Genomic DNA, 22,876 nt, shown 5'->3' with positions numbered 1-22,876 from the left:
ACCTGGGAGGGCACCCTCCGTGCCCCGCGTCCCTCAGGAGCAGATCCTCCCTGGGCAGCGCAGGCATATGCTCCGCCGCTGCCAAAGAAGCTTCTTTCATGTGATTTTGCTGCAAGGTGAAGTCCCGTTATTCTTAAAAGGTAAAGGTAAGAAGAATGCCAAGGGACCCCTGACCATTAGGTCCAGTCGTGGCCAACTCTGGGGTTGCGGCTTTATTGGCCGAGGGAGCCGGTGTACAGCTTACGGGTCATGTGGCCAGCATGACTAAGCCACTTCTGGCGAACCAGAGCAGCGTATGGAAACGCCGTTTACCTTCCCGCTGAAGTGGTACCTATTTATCTACTCGCACTTTGAAGTGTTTTCGAACTGCTAGGTCGGCAGGAGCAGGGACCAAGCAACGGGAGCTCACCCCGTCGCAGAGATTCGAACCGCTGACCTTCTGATTGGCAAGTCCTAGGCTCTGTGGTTTAACCTGCAGCGCCACCCACGTCCCTTTAAATCTCATCTTTTTTACCCCTGTTTTATTCCTGTGATTATTTGCTGCTGACATGGTTTCTGTTTTCTCTGTTTTATATTGATTTGTTTTCCTACCACTTTTTAAAATTGCATTTTAAATGTTATGGTTTTCCTGCTGTTTTCATTACCGTATACTGTGCATCAGCCAGAGAACAGTAGTTGTTGTGGAACTAAGAAATACTATACCTAAATCAATTATTCTATTACCTGAGGGAGGGACACTTTTCGCAGGTGGAAGCAGCAGGGAGAACGATACATTATCTTTTCCCTGGCTGCTCTTTTCCACCTTAATCCCATCTCCACTGTCTCCCTGCCCCCTAGGATTCCAGTATTGAACAATTCGAGTTTTGCCCAGACAAATGGTGGCAATGGGTTCAACACCTTCTCCCCTGCCATTTCTCTATGGAAAGGGGAAAGCACATTTTCTCTCAAAGTTGCTTTTGAAACAAACAACAAAATCCCTGAAATTGGCCATAGACTTTGTTACACAAGTTTGCATGTAATGTACAATTTGCTCCTAATGAAGGTTTTGCAAGTGATCAGCCAGATGGCATCGTTAAATTGCAGACATCAATATTTACAGATTTGATATCCAGCAAATGTAAACAAGGAACACTGGAGGTTTGTGTAGCAATAAATATTGTATTAATTTCTGTAGCAGCTCCAATGTTTGTTCATATAATTTGCTTCTAATAATATCATCAGCCATGTAAGAAGTGCCAGGATTATAAAAAGATGCTGAAGCTTGCCAGGAAGGGAAAGGGAAAACATTTTCATCCAACCTTTTTGAGCCTCAGACTGCAGACTTATGATCATATAAACTTGCCCTAGAGTTTCATTGTAGGGAGCACCATCAAGATCAGTAAAACTTATTTCTGACTGAACATGCACAGAATCAGGCTCTGCGTGGCTTTAAAATCTGCTTCCACCTACATGCAGAATTGGCCATTTCTTCCTGTGCAGTTTACTTATGCCTAATGCAAATATTTTCTTCTTTTCATTAAATCAATATCATAAGTCTCAGGATATGAAGTTTTAACACATTTGCATAAGGATTTTTTTTATCCCTGAAATTGGGTTAGTAAGATCATGTGAGAAATGACATTTGCCTGTCAATCTTCCATGGTGTTTCTTGTAACTGCTCTGTGATGGGGTGAGGTTTATATTAGCAGGCTAATTTCTGGTGTTTTTTCAAATTGCAGCATCTGAGAAAGCTTCATTATTAAAGAAAGAAAATAATAAATTTGCTTTATGGTAACTTTCTCCAGTAAACGATCACTATAATAGTGAGGTGATAGATATTCACACATATGCAATATACTAATATGTATACATACACATGTGTACAGAGAGACAGAGAGAGAGAGAGATTCACACACAATCAACTAACAGCATGAGGGCAGAGTAGGGCCATGGTCCCCGGTCCTGTCCTCCCAACATTGCATCCCTACTAGCCCATCGTCTACATGTTGGAAGAGCCAATGTGCATGCCATGTCCTAGAGGGGAGCCTGCTTAGGCTTCTCCTAGCATTTATCAGGTTCAACACAGATAGCAGGTTCTTCTCTATGAATGTTTCTTCACAATGTGTGGACAGTGGAAAGTGAAGATAAGATCTCCATCTTATTGGATCATCTCCAAACAATTCGTTCCCAGGTATGGGAAACCTCTGGCCTACCAAATGTTGCTGGGAGTTATATGGGAGTCTCACAACATCTGAAGGAAAACAGGTTCACCATCCCTTACCTCAAGAGACATTGGCTGACTATTCTATTAACCATCTCCCTAACTATTATCTATTAACCATCTCCCTAACAACGGAATAGTTGGCTAGTTGTAACAATATATTATGTACGTATGTACGGTGCCTTCCAGAAGTTGCTGGACTACAACTCCCACAATCCCTTAACAGTGGCCATGTGCTGATGGGAATGGGACTCCAGCAACATCTGGAATGCACACTTTGGCTACCCCTGGTTTGCCAGATAGTTTGCTCTGTATCCACTGTGCTTCCCCCTGCTAGTTTAGGAAGCAGTGAACACATGACGTTAGCCACAATCCACATATATCCTCTATCGATCTTATCATATCTTATTAAATGCCGTGTTTTGATGCATTTTCCCCTAGACCAGCTTTTGTGGCTTTTTCCATCTTACTGACGTGGGCTAGAGCACAATGCCTCAATTACTCGGAAAATATTTTTACTCCTCTATATTTATTCCTTTACACAGTTTTGCTCTCACACGTCCCAGATGAATATCTGATCAGGGCACTGTACACCTCACAGCAACAGCTAGGATTTCAGCAGAGTGAGCCAAGCCAACCATAATGCTCTGAGCTATGTGGGTTCTGTTGCTTCTTCTCAAGCTTGAGTCATACATGGATTAGGGAGCAGGCAACTCCCAGTAGCAGCCAAGAACAATATTTGCAGAATGCTTACATTTTCTAGTCAATATATGTGAACTCAGTCTAAGTTTTCTGTCTATTTCATTTTGGTGTTTCTCATTCCTTATTGGTTAACCATTTTTCCAGGTTTACTTCGAATGATATCACCATAACAAGATGCTCAGCTGGACACATTGGCTGTTGCAGAAGGTCAAGCCACAGTGAGTACTGAAATATATGTGGGTTCAACCTCATGCATCTTCCCTCACCAAAGGTTGCAACAATGAAGATCGACCGAGGTTCTGAAACAACAAGGCTTCTGGGACAGACAAATGCTCCTCCAGCGGAAAACAACAGTGAGCTCTCAATGAACACCTCCGACTGTGCAAAAGTCATTGTGCCAGAAGAAATCTTCTTCACCATTGCTGCTCTAGGAGTACTGGAAAACCTGCTGGTGCTCATAGCAGTGGGGAGGAATAGGAACCTGCATTCACCCATGTATATTTTCATTTGCAGCTTAGCTGTTTCAGACATGCTGGGGAGTTTGTACAAGACTCTGGAGAACATCGTCTTCATCATCTTCTGCAAGATGAGATACCTAACGTGTCAGGGAGCCTTGGAAAAAACAATGGATGATATTTTAGATTTCATGTTTATTCTATCTTTACTGGGATCCATTTTCAGTCTGTCAGCCATTGCAGCTGATAGATATATAACCATCTTCTACGCACTGCGGTACCATAACATCATGACAATGAAACGTACTTTAGTGATCTTGGTGGTCATTTGGGCATTCTGCGCTGGGAGTGGCATCGCAGTGGTCATTTTCTCCCATGAAACAGCTACTGTTGTGTCCTTCTCTGTCTTCCTGTGTTTCATGCTCATTTTTATCCTCAGCCTCTATATTCATATGTTCCTGCTTGCACGCTCTCATGCCAAGAAGATTGCTTTGCAGCCTACCAGCTCGGTTCACCAGAGAGCTAACATGAAAGGAGTCATTACTTTAACTGTCTTACTTGGGGTTTTTCTCTGCTGCTGGGCCCCTTTTGTCCTTCATATGCTTCTGATGGCATTTTGCCCACAAAACCCTTATTGCATTTGCTATGCGTCCATTTTTCACGTGAATGGTATACTGATCATGTGCAATGCTGTGATTGACCCCATGATTTATGCATTTCGAAGTCCAGAGCTGAGAAGTACATTTAAGAGATTGTTCTGCTGCCGGAAGCCAAGCTGGACTTAGCCACTGGAACCTCAAAAACAGCATGCAGAGCAACCAGAGCTGCACTGCCATAGAACCATTTGCTTTGTCTTGTAGTACAGTGGTACCTTGGTATTCAAACAGCTTGACTCCCAAACAAATCAGCTCCTGAACGCCACAAACCCGGGAGTGAGTGCTCCGGTTTGCGAACGTTTTTTGGAAGCCGAACATCCGACGCAGCTTCCATGACTTCTGATTGAAGGCAGGGAGCTCCTGCAGCCAATCAGAAGCTGCAACTTGGTTTTCACACCGTTTCGGGAATGAAAAGGATTCCCGGAATGGATTAAGTTAAGTATCTCAAAAATAATGTGATGTTGACATCTGAGGGCTACTTTGCCACACAGTGGGGTACAGCAGTGAACTGTGGGCTTATGCATTCTCTCTCACATAGACACTGGTTTTTATTAGAAGCTATATGCACAGCATGTGAACCACAGGTTCTCTTCAGTTCCCTGCCAGGTGGCTGAATTATGCTTCTAGACCACATGTGAATCAGCCTTGCTGGAATACACTGCTGCCTACAGAATCTCAGGTCATAATGAATCAATTAGTCTCCAAAGCACCACCATTATCTTTTTGCTGCTAGGCTAACACAGCAACTTTGGGGGGGGGGGTATCTTCATAGGAGATTCAGTTTAGGAAGAGGGTGAATAAAGTGGTGACAGACATGACTTAGATCGTGTTTCCCTAACCTCGTTGCCTCCAGATGTTTTGAACTACAGCTCCCACCATCTCTGACCCTTAGTCATACTGGATGGGGCTGCATTTCAAGATGTTCAGAGGGCACCATGTTCAGGAGAGGCTAGCTTGGATACAGTTTGGGGGGGATCAGAAATTAGTCATGTGTGCGCACGATTGGATTCTGATTTGCAAACTTGATTTGGAAGGATTGTTCAAACCACAGTATGCCAGTTTATTCATCATGGCAAAGTATAGCTTGACAAACCAGGAAGTGTTAAGTCATGTGTGTGGACTGAGGGAAGGAGAGGAGGAGGGAATGTGTGCATCTATACATGGCTGAGTCCTTAGTCCAGACCATAGATTTCACATATACACACCTACACTGCATACTCTAATGTTAGATAGATCTGTATTGTTTCAATTTTAGTGTGTGTGCTACTGAAGTGAGCACATAGATATAAAGATATTTTAGTTAAGTTTTAAACTAAAATAGGCAACAATGAGAAAATGGTGGAAGTTCATTGATTGAAAAGATTCAGTAGAAAAGATAGAAATGAATTTAGACTTAATCATCCAGGGAACAAATGTTTTTTAGTTGAAGACAGCTGTTAGTCATCAAAAGCTCTGTCTTGTTATAAAACGCATTAATGTGATTTCTATTAATTACAATTAGTTACACTACTTCAACAGCAGGATCTAAAAACATGGTTAATTTTAGGCATTTCTGAAATCATCTGTAATGTCAGACATTTGAATATTGAACTCCGTATTCTAAACTTGTATGAAAGTTCTACTTCTGACAGTGTACGCAGGAACATCCACTGTGAACTTAGCATTTTGTCTAGCAGCATTCAACTTAGGGAAATAGGCACAGTACTTGCCACCAACTACTGTACTACTGTTGTGAATGGTCGCTGTGCTTTTTTTTTTTAACCCCACTGTTTGTATAATTTCCCTCAATATCTGTATAGATATAGATAGCTACCAACTGAGGACAGCATTTCGTACATCAGATGATGGGGGCTGTGCTCCAAGAAAGAGTTTATGCCAATATACATTGACTAGTCTTTAAAGTGCCATGTGACTCTTGCTGCAACAGACTAACATGGGTACCTTTCCTGAGGTGTACTGTATGTGATGTCAAATCTCCTGTGTTGTTCTTCTGGCGTATCACCACATATCTAGAGTGTCACTCCTGAAAGATTGCTTCTAATCTGACACGTTTAGCTTAGTCAGGTCCTTGTTGATGTTTTCAGACCTGATGCCATGGTAACCACATATCCCAGTAGCTGATCCCAGCAAAGATGCCAGGGAAGAGAAGTCAGTGCCAACCAGCAAATCACGGAACTCATATCCCCATGTTTGCAGGCTGAGGTGTTCTCCTGCTATGAATGTGAATAGCACATACTGTGATTTTCTGTTCCAGAATGTTCTGTGCTTACCTCTTCCAAGGCTTCTCTCACCTCATACACTTTAATGGAAGTGTAGCCTCCAGATGTTGTTGGAGTCCATCAGCCCCAGTCAGCATGGTCAAGAGTCAAGGAGGATGAGAGTTAGAGTCCAACAGCATCTGAAAGCAACCATGTTGACTACCCTTGCTTTAATGTATGCTGACGTTTATTTGGATCTTTGTAATTATCTTTCTTTTTAATGCCTACTTGGAATACGTGTAATTATTGTTTCAATTAAAAACAGCTTTGCTGGATCAATCCATTTCAGAACCCTCTTTCCCAGAGTGGCCAACCACATGCATCTGAGAAGCCCACAAGCAGGAATCCACCTAATAAACCTTTACAATAATCTAAGACAGTAATCGTTCCTCACATCTTCTGGCAATGAATCCCATACATTTGTTAAGCCTTGTGGAAATAAGTGCTTCCTTTGTCAGCCCTCAATCTACTACTGCTAACCTGTTTTGTTGACTGACCCCAAATTCTGCTTTTATGAGAATCAGTGAAGAACTTCTCCAGGCACCTTCTTCCACACACAATGCATAATAAAACCTCTGTGCAGCCTGATAGTCATCTCATTTCTAAAAATGAAAGACTTCTAGTGTTGTTTTCAAAGAACTTTTGCTCAGAGCAGACCCATTGAAATTAATGCCCATTGCTTGCATCCATTAATTTCTGGGTTAAAATTAGTTAAATGCAACCTTTAGTACCTTTGCCATTCCCAGTATGGAAGGTGCTTCCACACCATTCCCACTGATCATGTTGACTGCTTTGGAACAATTCGTCATAAGTCATTACAGAGGATGATTTACAAAACAAGTAATTAAAAAGCACACCATAGTTCAATGAATCCACAAATGGCTGCAGTAAATACTTTCTGCACAGAGTAGGAGGATTACATGACACTGAAAGGATGAAAGAGACAATGTTTGTTCAAAATAAGCCAGCTCCTATTATCTTTCCATGTCATGCTGCTCCTATTATATAGAAAGAGATGTGAACTAGTTAAGGTTTTGTTAGAAATCAGAAAAGAAGAACGAAAGAAAGAAAAGAGTGTAGAAATCTGAAATGGCTCATGAGGAGAGGTCAATATAATTGACTTGGAAAATTAGAAGTCACTGATGAGTCAGAGCAAAAAGAGAGAGAAAGAATCTGCTGTAGATCGCAAAGTAAAAGCAAGTTCAGGCATTTCATTCACTTTAGCAATCTGCATACTTTAAGCAAATTTCTCACCTCTGTCTATAACTAACCTTGCGAAATCAGGACCGTCACATAGTGACATTAAGCTATGTGAGAGTGAACACTCTCAGATGATTCCTAATAGACAGGACTCTGGGTAGGGGTTGGAATAACTTGCCCATAGGTATGCTGATCCTCATGGCAAATGTAAAAACTCAGGCAGCTATGGGTTCCCCAATTCATTCCTTGCTGTGATGAAGAGAATCTTTTAATATCTAAATGAAAACTTCTGTTGCATTCTAAGGGTGGAAATGAAAAAGGTGAACAAGCTGCTGCTTGATGACTTTGACAGCAACCTTTACTGAAGGTTATGAATGATGGCCTTATTTACCAAATATCAAATCCTCCACTTTATTCTAGTGCACCACAGAAACCACTTCTCGGCTCCTTAAAGGAGGAATTTTGCACCGAATGTTGATAGCAATTAATTATGAAAGCATCCAGGTTGTACCTGAAGGTTCAGGCCGTGTGAGTTTTATGTACCATGACCATAATTTTGTGAGTCTTTCAGTAATTATTGACTGTGCCTCATGGATTGCATAATTAAATTGTCTTTACACTCAGTTCTGGAAATTCATTATGGACGACTCAAAGTAATTAACCTCTGCCTGGCTTCAAGCAGGAGTACACCAATCAAAGTAATTAACTAAGTGACAGACAAAGAATTGCAATTAGATAAAATGAAACTATAGACTTGTGGACCTGTTCACATAGGCGCTGTGCATCCAAATTGTGTGACCAAGTGTGGCTATCAGCATTCCATTAATTTCTGTAGCAGGTACACTTAGGTTCCTCCGACTAGTCTTGCCATCCTCTTGTGTAAAGACATAAGAAAAGCCCTGCTGAATTAGCCAAAGTTCCATCTAGCCTAGCATCCCATTCTCCTAGTGGCCAACCAGATGTCAATGGAAAGCCCACAAGTAGGACATGATGCAATAGTACTCTCCCCACTTGTGTTCCTCAGCAACTGGCATTCAGAGGCCGCTGGCAGTGAAGGCTAAACATAGCCATCTTGACTGGTAACCACTGACAGCCTTATCTTCCATGAACTTGTCCTATCCTAAGGTCTTCCAAGTCAGTGGCCATCACTACATCCTGTGGCCATCATGACATCCATAGAGCATCCAGGCGACAGAACTCTGTTGGCTGAGCCTAAAGGAACTTTGTCTATTTAGTCCTTGCTAATAAAGTCTATCACCTTCCATAACTCCATAGAGCCTGCTCTATAAACTGACTGCTTTAAGTTCATCCTTGGATAGGTTACCATCTAAGAATGAAGACTGGAAATAATAGTATAAATAAATCATGCCCGTTCTCTCTTACATCTGAATGGAGGCAGTATGTCCCTAAACACCCAACAGACTTCCAATAATTCCTTATAGCAAAATGTTGTAATTGTTTACATCCAAAGGAAGACTTCTGAGCATCAGGGTCCTCCTAACAGTTCTCAGAACTCTTAAACTACAGCTCCCAGATTTCTTTGAGGGGGAAGGGAGACCATGCCAGATTAAAGTGATATCATAGTGCTTTAAAAGTATAGCGTGAATGTGGTCAGATTTTCCACATTTATTTTTTTTTACTTTCATACATGGGTTAATATATGCATTTTGTAACATCTGAGCAATGGCATGAAGGCTTAAACTGGTGAGGGACACAGCCCTTCCCTCTGAGTCCACACATACACACACTGGTTCCACTTTGGATCTCTGCACTGAGAGAATGAAGGTCTGAAGTGGTGCCAGGCCATGTACGTAGGGGATATTGGGGCCTGGGCCTGGGCCTGGACCTGCACACACACGCCTCCATCCCCTTCATCTGTTTGTATAACTGCCTGAGCAACACTGAAACATGGGGGGGGGGGAGCTGTTCAAAAATGATGGCACAAAATTGCTTTCTTTTTCTTTCTTTTCTTTGTTGGTTTTATAAGAAGCAGTGGTTCCTAATGGAGAACTTACGCCTCCACAAATAAGATTGAAGCCCTCACTGCCATTTGAGGCTTTTGTTTGCGAACCTACCTGTAGAATACAAATGCCTGTACTTATCTCCTTAGCTTTAGCATTCACCGTGCTGTAGGATTTCCAGCTATTCTCAACATACGTTCAGCCCTAAACACGCCCTCAGCCAGAGACAAAAGCCCTCAGTCCTGCATCCTTGGCAACAGTGGCTTACTTGTGAATTGTTGGGACCGACGGAGCTGTCACTTGAGCTTTGTGTGCTTTTGTAAGCTATTTTCTCGACGCTGAAGCAAAGTTTGCCATTTCTGTTCGATAACAAAAGTTGTATGCTACATACAATAAAGGTGGTGGTGGTCAGGCTAGGTGAAAGTTGTGAGGTTGCTGGTATCATCCAGCACCCTTTTTTAAATTCGAACAGCTCAGTGCTACAAATCTAAACAGTCTTCATTCTTAGCTGAGTGGATCTCTAAGGTGACATGTTCCATTCGAAATGGCAGGGCTACCATGGTTACTGTGGAGGATTCCATCTCACATCACTCCAGGATACCACATAATGGCACTAACAATGTGGTTAATTATCATGCCAACTTTGCCAGGCTCTCCCACACTACCCCAAAGCAGCTATTAAGCATGCTATTACCTTAAGCTCTTAAACCTGTGCATTTTCAAAGCAAGCCACAACAAGGCACCATCACAGGAAAAGCTTCACTCACTGAGCTGACTTCTCTGACCGCATACACACCACAAATTTAAAGCACACAACACCCCCAAAAGATTCCTTGAAGCTGTAGTTTGTTATGGGTGCTGATAATAGTAGTTCTGTGGGGGATAAACTGCAGTTCCCAGGAATAAAAGTATGGTGTGTATGCAGCCAAAGTAATATGGACTCTTGAGCTAGAGTGGCCATGTGTCCTGCTGTACAGAGGACAGCTCTCCATTTGCAAGTCTATCAGAGGGCAGCCCTCCATTTGAAGGAGTCTTTGTTTAATTTAAAGGGTGGTCCAAGTCCAGTTTAGTAAAGAACCATAAGGCAGGGGGACAGCATGGACAGCAGACTGAGCAAGAACATTGAGCATTGGGTCACAGTCCTCCCCAGCATGGAAAGTTATAGTTTCATTCCAATTATAGTATTTATTCCTAAATTTCCATGTATAATACATATACATTTTAAAGGTGTCCTGAACCCCTGGCCTACATGGCAGCAAGTCAGTATGTCAAGTCCAAAGTTTGAAGTCCGGGGGTCAATCCATACAGCCAAAGTCCAGGAAACACAGTCCAGGGTTAATCCAAGTAGCCAACACTGAAATCCAGCTGTCAGGATACAGTCCAGAGTTAACCTGAAGCACAGTCCCCTAGAGATCCAAGCCAAGGGCCACCAACATGGGCAGCTGAGCAGACACAGCCCCTCAGTTCTGCTTCCCTTTTGTACTTTGCTGATTTCAGCATCTGGGCTTGATGAGGCATGAGACTCTCATTTGTTCCAAGCTTACTCCAGCTGAGGAATAATACCCCTCCACCCAGAGCTAGCGAGCCCCACCTAGCAAGCTAGGGAGCTGGGCTGTGGGCCCTTGCCTGTCTCAGTCTCCTATAGTGTGTCTCCTACTAGTCTCTAAACCTCAGAGCCCACCATGTTCATGGGGACAGGGCCCTCCAGGCTCTGGTGATGGGTCCTGCTGTTCTGGTTCCTGTGCACTGAACCCCATCCCCTCACCATCCTCCATCACCCTGTGAGTACTTCCTTTCCCATCCCATGCTTGCCCCAGTGTGTCCCAGTCCCAGCTAAACCCCTCGCTGGGATCTTCTTCCTCCTTCCCATTGTCCTACCAGTTCATGACAAAAGGTAACAAGCAGCCCTAGAGATGGAAACCAGTGCTGTCGCTTCAAAACAGGGGCAACTTTGGGATGAGAGGCAGCTCTTTGTTACATACATTACAGTGGTACCTCAGGTTAAGTACTTAATTCGTTCCGGAGGTCCGTACTTAACCTGAAACTGTTCTTAACCTGAAGCACCACTTTAGCTAATGGGGCCTCCCACTGCTGCCGCACCGCGGGAGCCCGATTTCTGTTCTCATCCTGAAGCAAAGTTCTTAACCTGAAGCACTATTTCTGGGTTAGCGGAGTCTGTAACCTGAAGCGTATGTAACCTGAAGCATATGTAACCTGAGGTACCACTGTAACAGTGATCCAACTGGGGAAGTTTCCAAGCCATGGATGATGGTAGCAAGACCCAGGTCAGATTTCTGCACTTTCCAGATTTCATCACAACTTTTATCATATACTTAATTATTTCAACAATTTTTACACTGCTTATGTGAAACAAGCTTATGTGTGCAATAAGCTTAGCAAATACAAAATAAATAAAATCAATTAGAAACTAACTATTAAATCAGATTCTAGCCAAATCAGTTTTCTTCCATTCTCCCCACGTTGTCATTTAGATGAACCAGACTTTATTAACTCTTTTCATCTTTCAGTTTAAGCCAATCCCTCTGCTTCTTCTCCGCTTGTTTGCTTGCAGCTAGCTGTTGTCTCCTGAGATCCATCTGCTAATTAGGTTCTCAGAGGAAAAAAGAAACTAGAATAATTATCCAATCAATAAGCAACCCAACATGTCTTCAGATGCTCTGTGAAATTATTCATTAGGATACCAAGCTTCTAAAAAAAAAAGACCGTTGTACCAACATGTACATAAAGAGATGTGAAGTTCAGTATTTTGCTGTTTTCTAGCAGTATGTTTCGTTTATTTATTATGAGGGTATTTACATACCGCTATTCGTTTAAAAAAACCAGAGCAGTTTGCAACAATCATACGTAAAACTAGACAATAAAAAACATCTAACCTTTATTCTAAAAAATAAATTTTGAAAAAAATGAAATCAGAGATCAGCTATTACAGAAAGATGCCAGCAAATGTTTGGAGGCAGAACACCAAACATAAGTACAGTGTTGAAGTATGGTTTTGACTAAGGAGTAGCCAAAATCCTAAAGACATATTTAAGTCTCTAACGTAATTTTCACAAGTTTTCATCTAGTTCTAACAAATCACCAAGAACAGTAGAATAGGAGCATTGAGAAGGGCAGAATAGGGGGCTGCTCCAAGTGTTGCCCCATTTATTATCTCTGATGGGCTCCTGAGCCTCATGTGCACATCCATTGTTTCTTTCCTATGGGTATCTGCTTTGTTAGTGTCTATTGGTGTTTTGCTTTTTTTTTTAACTGTGCATGGATAAGCTGTCCCATTAGGGCTGCCGAGTGACAGTATTAAACTTTACCTCTAGGGTCAAACTAGACATGCCATAGGAGTTTCTGTGTTTGGAGTTCCCGGCATCTTTTCATTTCTCAAAAAGGCAGCAATGGGATCAGGGCTTCAGCCTGGGAAGAAAGGGGCCTGATCCTTTGCCTCCACCACCCCACCATCTCCTGCAACCTGACAAGAAAAACCTGATCTGGGACACAATACAACTTGCTGGAATAATTTGCAGTAGTGTGGTGACTCAGCATCTGAGATTAGGGTTGGTGGTTCTCCAAACCTCTGGACCAGATTTAGAGGGTGAAAGGGGCACTGCAGGGGAAGTTCCACTGTGCAAGTGAAAAGCTTACATGAGTGGAACAGCAGCGCTGGATTCAACCATCTATAAATAAGCCTTTTTGTGGGAAAATGGGGGGCTTGTGTGCTTTGCCCCACCATAACCTTGAGATCTGTTTACTTTTTAATCAGTTACCCATGGAAACATCTGCTTCTGAAAATACCTAGGAGGGATAAACAAAGTAAAAGAAGTACAAAGTGTTCCTATTCTGTGCACTGACTTTTACATGCTCTTTCATGATCAAATACAGCACTTTGAAGCCCATATGGTCCATTGTAAGGCCAGGTCTCTTTGCAATTTACCACATCACTGGGATTTTTAGACTAATGTCAGTGCATACATTGAGGGGGGGACTAGGTTATTTGATTCCCCCACCCTGCACAGCAATGTGTCTAATTTTATGATTGAAGGTGCAGTCTATATCAGCCCAGCTTCTATGCCTTGTAGTATCAAGTTCTCTCTTCAGTTCTGCTTCCTTTCTTACTCCATTGCCTTTCGTTGCTCTCTCTGGATGCTTGTTGTTGTTGTTATCCTCATTAGGCATTCAGCCCTCTTTTCTGACTGACATTTTCAGATAAAGGTCACTGAAGAGGCGTCGCACATCTTTCATCAAAGGTTTGTGGTGCAAAAACTCCGGGGGATGAGAATGGCATGAACCATGTCATAAGGATAAGGAAATCATTATATAAAACATGGACAAAATATAAGGATCTCCTAGAACTGAAAACACCATGGTGAGCATCACCTCTAGAAACAATTACAATAAAAAAAAAATTATGGAAGATCTGATAAAGATCTGATTAAGGAAAAAGACAATAAATTGGTAATTAAATATTATGAGGAAATTAAACAACACCTTACGGGTTGGATCCAATGCCATCAATTGCATGAAGTGTTCAGGACAGATAAGAAAAAAGGTTTCTCAAACGAACCTTCATTATTAGAAAAAGTGTTATTACTAAACAAAACCAAGGTAATATCAAAAATATATGATACATTATTGGAGTGGGAGGTCAAAGATGAACAGGTCAGGGAGGTAATGATCAAGTGGGCTTTAGATATTGGGAAAACCAATCACTTAACAACATGGGAAGAACTATGGAGAAAGAACTGGAAATTTACAGCCTGTGAAGTATTGAGGGAAAACCTAATCAAGATGTTTTATAGATGGTACTTAACACCCACCAAAATAGCTAAAATGTATAAGACAAAAACAAATCTGTGCTGGAGGTGTGGTAAAACAGAGGGGACACTTATACATGTTTGGTGGACCTGTGAAAAAATCAAAAGCTTCTGGAACACAGTATATGAAGAGCTTTAAAAAATGTTTAAGTATAACTTTATGAAAAACACAGACGCTTTTCTACTAGGGATAATGGACACAGGTATAGCAAGAGAAGATCAGCAAATATTCCTCTATGCCACAGGAGCGGCAAGGATCCTAACTGCTAAAAACTGGAAAAAAGAAACTATGCCAACAAAAAAGGAATGACAAGACAAACTATTAGATTAAACTGAACTGGCTAGATTAACAGAGGCAGTTAGAGATCACACTAGACAAGAGTTTCAAAAAGCATGGGGGAAATGCAGAGAATACTTCACAAAACAGTGCCCTAAAATACATACCTGGACTTGTTTCAATTAATGTCTGCAGGAGACTTTGTGGATATTTAAGTTATAATTAGAAAAATCTTAATAATTATTCATAAAGGAAACAGTTTATGAGCAGTAAATAAGGAGGCCAGATACGGGATAAAGGAAGTCTTTTATTTCATTGTTTGCATTGTTGTATGTTATGCTCACTGTATGTTATGTTCACGTTTAATGAGGGTGGATTGTGTATTGGGTGGTGGGGGGGTTTATGTTATCTTGTAAATAAAATTCCAGTAAAAATTATTTTTAAAAAAGAGAGAGAGAGAATGGCACCTGCCATGTGTTTGCTCATTAGCTCACACATGGCACTTTCAACCCTCACTTCAGGTGAGAAGTTATTCCTGGCACCTGTAACTTAGTCCTTTCATATTCCTCCTCATTAAATAGGAATATAATTTCCAATTATATTTGCACACCATGGAGTTTGAGAATATAACACACACATGGACACAGATAATGAGTCACACAGTTGTTAGTTTATACCTACTGAATTCAGTGGGCTTTAGGGTGCAGAACCTTGAGTTGGATTTTGTGCGCATATAAATAGAATGTGTGTGCATACAATCTAAAACTACAAGTTATATACTACAAATAATGCAGAGGTACGGTTTGTGCATTTTCACTCTTCTGCATTATGAACATTAATTTACCATTACAGGAATATCCACATAACTAGTAAATACAGTCTAGACAAATATGTACAGGAATATGCATATGGTTGTTAATTTTTCTTGATTCTTTTGTTTTATCTTTTTGTATACCACTTTGAGGGTTTTCATAATCTAGTGGTGTATAAAGTTTATGAAATAAATAAATAATAAATAATACACTTGTCCGTACAGGGACTTGCTCAATCATTTTATTCACAATATGTTTTCTAATGTTAAGTGAATTGTGCTTCTGAAATCACAATGAACATGGTCCGAAGTACACTGTCCTGCATCCATACATGGATATCTGTGCATACAATGGCTTCCCTTCTTTATTTTTAGCATTTATTCCACACTATCAGTGTACATTTAACCTTCCAGAATGACATCGGGAAAAGAGACAGTGAGGATGAGACTTCTCTGCCTGATTTTGGGCAATTTAGGACACCCTCCCACTTCAGCCCTGTATGACACAACATATCAGTCAGGGCTGGCTCAGACATAGGTCAGCACTCAAACATGGAGACGAGCAGGAAGTTTAATTCTTTATTCAAGAAAACAGCAGACGACGCAGAGAAGTCTCAAGGCAGGACCAGCTTCCATAGCACAGTTTCCAAGACTGGTGGTTCCTGCTTCACACTTGCCCCCAAGACCCCTCCTCTTCTGGTGATTGCTCACGTAGCCATAAACACAGTGGGACAGGACTCTTGCTTCATGTTTTGAATCTGAACAGCTTTCTGCCCTTGGCTCTTCCCTCTTGCCCAAGCCTGTTGCTTCTTCAGTGGCCCACCATTCTCCTCCCTCCTTCATCTTCTGACCTGTCCTCAGTGTCCCACTACCATTCCTCGTGCTCTGAACCTTCCTCCTCTGAGGCTTTCCTAGGGGTTCGCCAGCAGGGGCCTTGCACCACTCCTTGTCATCCAGCCAGTCCCTGAGAATATCCTGCACTGTTTGGTAGATGCTCCCTGCCTCAGCGAGTGACTTTTTGGGTCTGCGTGGGAGAAGGGCAGAAGGGAAAGCCTTCTGCGTGAACTGCCTTCTACTCACACAAATTTGGAGACAATCCTATTTCTTTTGCAATCAAGAATAAAATTGATTTTTAAAATGCAGTTAATACATGCATTTAAACTGAGAAATTAAAATGTGTGATTTTACTCTAGATGACAAGCCTACTAAAATAGGCCAGTTGCGGTCTTACTGATATGGTCATACCTCATTTTACGTTTGCTTCATGTTACATTTTTTCAGGTTGCGTCCCGTGGCAACCCGCAAGTACCAGAAAGGGTTACTTCTGTGTTTTGCTGCTCACGCATGCGCAGAAGCGCTAAATCACGCTTTGCGCATGCGTGCAAGCACCAAATCACACCGCACACCTGCACAGATACAATGCTTCAGGTTGCGGGCCTTTCACGTTGTAAATGGGCCTCCGGAATGGATCCTGTTCGCAACCAGAGGTACCACTGTACTGTTAAAAATGACAGAGATGTGCTATCATTCACAGGCAAGCACAGGAAAGTTCTATAATTCCATTTCAACCCATTTCAAAACTACATCAGAGACGTGTATTTTTATTTCAAGTAAAATTCCAGAGAAAATGAGATTATGTACATTTCAACAAAATCTTTTAAACTATCCAGCTGAAATTTTCAATTTTCAATATTATCTATATCATGTTTAAATGGAATGCCCACTAAAGACTGTGATTTCCTTATGGAACAAATAGGATGCATCTTGTGCTTTTTACAATATAACAATAAATAATATCAACTCTCCATTCTTAATGCTACGAACAAAATTCACCATGGCACAGCAGTTCAGACTGCTAATACCATCAGTGTTGGGCTCTACCACAATGCATTTGTGTAGGTTTTAGGCTACAATCCTATGACCAGGGCTGAAGAAAGAGAGAGGAAGATCTAGTATTAGATTCTGCCCGACCCCATCACCCCTCCACAGCTGTGGCAACTTCTGTGGAACTCCAAAATCACTAAGGTCAAAAAGCAGATGATATAAGAGTTGGCGATGTGCTGGGGAAGACTGTGGAAAGATTTGTAGTTAAAGAATCTGGATCCATCCCACTCCCCCAACCTAGAAGAATTTTATACCAGCTCAGGAGATAATGTAAATATCACCCTTTTATTTCCCTTCCATTGGAAATATGGGAGGGAAATGTAGAAAAAAGAAAGATTTGGGAAAGGGACAAAGGAGGACATGGTTTAACTGACTTTTGACCCCTTAGCCACCCTTACGACTGTATGGTAAGAATTAACTAAGTCCAGTCATTAAAAAAAAATCATGGAAAGTGATTCATCTAAATTCAAATCCACTACACAATTCTAGTGTAGTTGAACCTGAGCATAAGGAAATCCATATAAGTTCAAATTCTACTTCAGTTATTACCTCATTATGCTGTCATGGGTTCAGTAAGTATGTTATTGTCACATTATGCTGTCGCAATCCCCTAGCCTCAGTGTCCCATCAGCAGAATGAGATAACACCCTGATTCATATAGATGTTGCAGGGATGAAAATAAGAAAATGTTATCATTTTCCCAATGTCACAGTGATGGAAGGCATAGTCAGATATTTAGGTAAACGTGAAAATATTATTCAACAGAAAGGCAAATCTGCTTATGCACAATTCAATAATGCACATGTTTCTTCCACAGTTTCCATCACTTAGTTTTTAACCAAAGTTAAAAGCCCTACCAAAAGAATTATCTCTTTCCAATACATCAAGCACCACACTATACTGCTTCCTGGTTCCAAGACCAACAAGCAGTCTGAAGACTAAATTTGGCCCTGAAAAAACTTTGCCCTAAAACAAGTTCACTGCTGAAACCTTGAGATTTATACTTTGTACTGAAAGCTCAAGAGGATTTCAAGTATATGTTAGAAAACTATTAATTGCATGTTACTGCATTTTATGTATGAATGCACACATAAAAAAAATTTTAAAAAGGTATCTTGCAAATCCACTATATTTTCTGGAAGACTAATGCCTTGAAATCAACCCACCTCTCACCTTCCTAAACACTGCAATTCCCCGAAAGCATAATTTCCAAAAGCAATTGTTCCTTGAGAATGATGGAGCCTACAGGTATGTCTGTTCCTTCGCATTTTTCTAAAATGACTTCCCAAGGCTGACTGCGTAGTTGCTGTGTAGATGAGAATGTGCTTTAATGCTTCTCAGTATTGACCTTGGAACAATCACAAAGGTAATAATCCTCTTGATTTGACATTGAAATACACACTCAGGGTGAAGAAATGGATGTGTTCTATAGATTCTGGAATTCAGTTCCTGCAGTGCTAAAAAAAAACACCTAGGACATTAATCTAGGCAACATTAAATCCTATTTAATTCAAAAGAGATTTCAGCATATGCTTAACTCTCCCGCTGAAATCAGCGGAAATTTAAAGGTGCTTAATTCATGCCCCATTTACTCTGAGCATGGTAGGAGTTTTTAATGACACTGATTGTTGATACTCTCAATAGGAAATAATAGGCTCGTGCAAATAGGGTCAAGGTCCCTACATCATAGGACCTTTGTCATCCTCCCAAAAAAGAAAATTGGAGCTCTTTTGCAACCAGAGACTTGCGGTATTGTATATGCCTATGATGAGCCCCATGTTTGCAGGTCTTCTTTCTGATTTGGGCTTTCAAATGGGATAGCTCAGTTGGTAGAGCATGAGACTCTTAATCTAAGGTTGTGGGTTTGAGCCCCATGTTGGATGAAATATTCCTGCATTCCAGGGGGTTGGGCTAGATGATCCTCACGCTCCCTTCCAACTCTACAATTCCACAATGTTTCTAACCATCCCTGTTTCTAACGCATCTTTAATATGAAAGGCTCATAAAGTCCACCATTTTTCCTCACTGAAAAGTGTCCTTGCGTATCTTCAAGTGCATTTGTAAACATGGGCACAGGTTATCTCATCAAAACAAGTGGGCTATGCACAGGTCAGTGGGCACCGGATGAGCAGCTGATCTGTAAATGAAATTTAGCTGTCATAATACCAAAATACATTCACATTGCAGAAGCTAGAGCTGTTTCCTATGCTTGACAGGTTGGAGACAGAGGTCTTGCTCCACCCACTTTTCTTTTTTAATGATACAGCAACACAAGAGGCACAGCCGCTGCTATTTGCAAGCCAATGATCAGCACTGAGATGCCATTTGCGGAGCTGCTCCTGGACTTTCTTCTATCCCATCCTGCTTCCCTGTGCCACACAACAGCAGTGCTGGCTGTGTAAACCAAAATGACTGGGCCACAGAGTTGGACCATCCATTCTCCTTCACCCACCAGTGGTCTACTCTGACTAGTTATTTCTATCACAGTTCTACAGCAGGCTTTTTAGCCACGTTTCTATCGACAAGTAACAGACACAACAAAATGGACGTCTTCAGAATTTGCATTCCACGCAAGAAAATATTTTGGTTACATTCATCTGTTGTGCTGTTCTTGTTTTTAAAATCATGAAGAGCTGTGTGGGTCTGTCTTGATATCTCTTGGCCATCCTCATAGAGGCTGAGGCATGTGGAGCCTGGCATTTGCAAATTGTATTTGTCACCTAGTATTAATCAGAGCCTGTGAAGGAAACTCTTCACTCTGTACCTGACAGATCCTATCAGAACTAAAGAATGCCAACAAATGCATTGTTTGGTTTAAAACTCACCAGGGTTTCATGCAGTGCAAAGGGAATGAAACAAATATATTTACAGTCACTAGTTAGGAAAATAAAAAATATAGACTCTGCTCCTTTGCACACTGGTGTGTATACACACACATGCCATAGATAAGATAGGTAGATGTCAATATTTAACTAAATAATTGTGTGAGTGAAATGACTTCCACTTGCACAACAGGACTATCCCTCCCTCTCCCTCCCCCCCCCCGTGTGCCCTGTGCCACCCTCAAATCTGCTCCAGGATGTTGGGGGAACCCTCCGAGAAAATTTAGGGGTAAGGAGAATGGGGTAGAAGTAGTTCCACTTGCACAGTTATTTAGTGTGTGTGTGTGTGTGTGTGTGTGTGTGTGTGTGTCTGTGTGTGTGTCAGTATCAGTGCTGGGTTATCTCCTCCACCCTAAGTGCTTTCCTATAGTAAACAGATGCCACTCATGTTTATGGGAGCCCATGGAAAACTGTCCAAAATGAGTAATTTCAGTGAGAGAAATTTCAGGTTCCCGCACTGAAATGATCACTATCACAAGCATTCCATATGGAACAATAAAATGTTTAGAAGAGGGATGGGGAACATGTGACCATCCAAATGTTGTTGGACGACAGTTTCCATCAGTCCATTAACCATTCAGCTGGGAGGTTCAAATCCAACAACATCTAGAGAGCCTCTTAAGAAGTTTTGTTCTTTTAACCCAAATTCACATTTCCCCTAATACTTGCTGGGCAGTCCGCAGACCATTCTTATGCTGTAGCAGCAGATGATCTCCTTGAAAGTCTTTCGCATTTCCTGGCTTCGGAAGGCGTAGATCAAGGGATCAATAACTGAATTGCACATGATGAGGATGAGGTACATGTTGAAGTGTGACATGAAGCAAATGCAGTAGAGATTCTGAGGGCAGGATATCATCAGGATGAGATGGAGGAAAAATGGAGCCCAGCAGACAATGAAGATGCCCAGCAGCATAGTCAGGGTGATGGCACCTTTCATGCTGGTCCTCTGGTGAACGGAATTATATCCTGGCAAGGCTGCTATCCTCTTGACATGAGTACGAGCCAGAAGGAACATATGTATGTACAGCGAGACCATGAGGAACAACATAGTGAAGAACATTGTGATGAGACACATGACAACGTACTTTGATTCATAATAAAGGATGAAGATGATCCCACAGCCAGTACAAAAGGTCCAAATGCATGCAATTATGAGCCCTGATCTTTTCACCGTCATTATGTTGTGATAACGGAGGGCATAAAAGATAGTGATATATCTGTCTACTGCAATAGCTAGCAAACTGCACATGGAAGCCACAACAGATATACATATCAGCGAATCAAAAACATTGTCTATGTGACGTACAAAAACATCTTCAATAATTAGATGCCTATTGTTTAATAAATATATGGTTATGGTCTCCCAGGCATTTGACACGCTGACCAGCATGTCAGCAACAGCTAAGCTGCACACAAAGAAATACATAGGAGAGTGCAAGTTCTTGTTCTTAACTATGGCACAAATAACTAGGATGTTTTCAAGAAGGCTTACAATGCCAAGTATGAGAAACACCTCCGTTGCTATGGCCACTTGCTCACATGTTGATGCCTTGGTCTTGACGGTGGGCACAGTCAGGTTGCTCCCAAGAGCGCTCAAGTTAAGGTCTGGAATGCTGGGTTGATTAGATGAGTTCATCTTGGTTGAAGAAGGTGCTGTTTTCAGTCTGGGAGACTTATTGTAAAACAGTCCTGCAGGTGCATTCTTCGGAAAGGCGGAAGATCCTGCCAAACGATCACAAAGCATGACATAAAGCAGAGCTGATGGTGACAAAAGGAATGAAATGCAAAGGGGAAACTAGATATGTAAATGGCAGACCCAAGAGTTGTGATGTGGGTTGCTTCCAAAGTCAAATAAAACAAGGAGCACAGGAGCAATTTAAAACATAGGAACGGGAAGGAGATAGGGTGATGAACTCCCCCACCCCGTATCTTATACCCATGCAAAATCTCTCTTCCTATACCACCTATTTTTCTCACGATTGACACATTTCTATATATCCCAGAGAAGATAAATACACTGAGCAAACCTCCGCAGAAAATTAGTATGTTCAGTCTGAACAAGTCTTGAGAACCCCACTGAACAGAACAGCTATAAGACCAGATTTCATTAGCCCAGCCAATCAGATTTACATAAAAGTTTGAATTCCTGCAAGAATTACAAGCTAAGCTTTCAAAGCTTCTCCTTCATCTTTGTACTTCTCAAGTTTGCAAGTACTGTGACACAAACAGCAAATGACTGTAGCATTAGCCAGCCGTCTTGCAGCAAAATCTCACATCCCCAAAGATATACTGATATTCAAGGGTTTGCTATAACAGCAGGTTTGGTGCTGCTATTTTTTTAAGTTGATCACTATTACTTCAAGGTTAAAGTGCAGTATGGTTTTTCTGTTCCGTCTGAATAATGAGATGTTTCTGAATGTTTGCATTATGAAAGATGTTGCAAGCAATCAAAACCCTTCATGAATACAACACATTTTTTGAAGGCTCCTAATAGCTTCCATTTACAATTAAAGAAAAAATGTAGCTATTTACCCAGTGCTGTTCCTTCCTATTTCTCTTCAGGTCCTGCATATGTTCTTCCGGCTGTCAGAAGTTTCTGGTCACCTGTCTATTCAGCATCAAGTGTTTGTACACTTTTGACAGGAACCAGTGCCATAACAGTAGAAAAGCACTATTCACATCCAAAGAGACAAGGCTGTTATAAATTACTTACTGTGGAGCTGTCTTTTTATAGTCTCAGAGTTAATGACTTCAATGTTCGGCTTCC

At 41.5% G+C, this 22,876-nt stretch overlaps 2 protein-coding genes across 3 annotated transcripts in view; one reads left to right on the top strand and one right to left on the bottom strand.

The window, feature by feature from the left end:
* MC2R (melanocortin 2 receptor) overlaps positions 1-8,094 on the top strand; it is a 19,518-nt gene extending 11,424 nt beyond the window's left edge. The window contains exon 2 of the mRNA XM_083518811.1: positions 3,047-8,094. Within this exon, the coding sequence (XP_083374937.1) occupies positions 3,153-4,142 (990 nt within the window). The 5' untranslated portion in view covers positions 3,047-3,152 and the 3' untranslated portion in view covers positions 4,143-8,094. The remainder of the gene's footprint in view (positions 1-3,046) is intronic.
* Positions 6,869-22,876, bottom strand: MC5R (melanocortin 5 receptor). 2 transcript variants are annotated; one of them, XR_014529483.1, is made up of 3 exons: positions 22,642-22,837; positions 19,302-21,831; positions 6,869-18,952 (listed from the first exon to the last, which is right to left on the bottom strand). XR_014529483.1 is itself a non-coding variant. In XM_083518810.1 (2 exons), exon 2 carries the CDS (start codon positions 21,743-21,745, stop codon positions 20,768-20,770), a length of 978 nt encoding a protein of 325 aa, XP_083374936.1. In that variant the 5' UTR covers positions 21,746-21,831; positions 22,642-22,876; the 3' UTR covers positions 6,869-20,767. The 2 variants fall into 2 exon arrangements, 1 of the variants encoding a protein (XP_083374936.1); XM_083518810.1 differs by having other exon boundaries at positions 6,869-21,831; positions 22,642-22,876.

Source organism: Podarcis liolepis, assembly GCF_965112155.1.
Source record: "Podarcis liolepis genome assembly, chromosome: 8".
NCBI classification, from domain to species: Eukaryota; Metazoa; Chordata; class Lepidosauria; order Squamata; family Lacertidae; genus Podarcis; species Podarcis liolepis.
The sequence above is the reverse complement of the archived record's forward strand: the minus strand, read 5'-3'. Positions and strand labels throughout refer to the sequence as shown.

Coding starts and splice junctions, on each gene's coding strand:
- MC5R (XM_083518810.1), bottom strand. CDS start 21,745: ATGAACTCATCTAATCAACCCAGCATTCCAGACCTTAACTTGAGCGCT.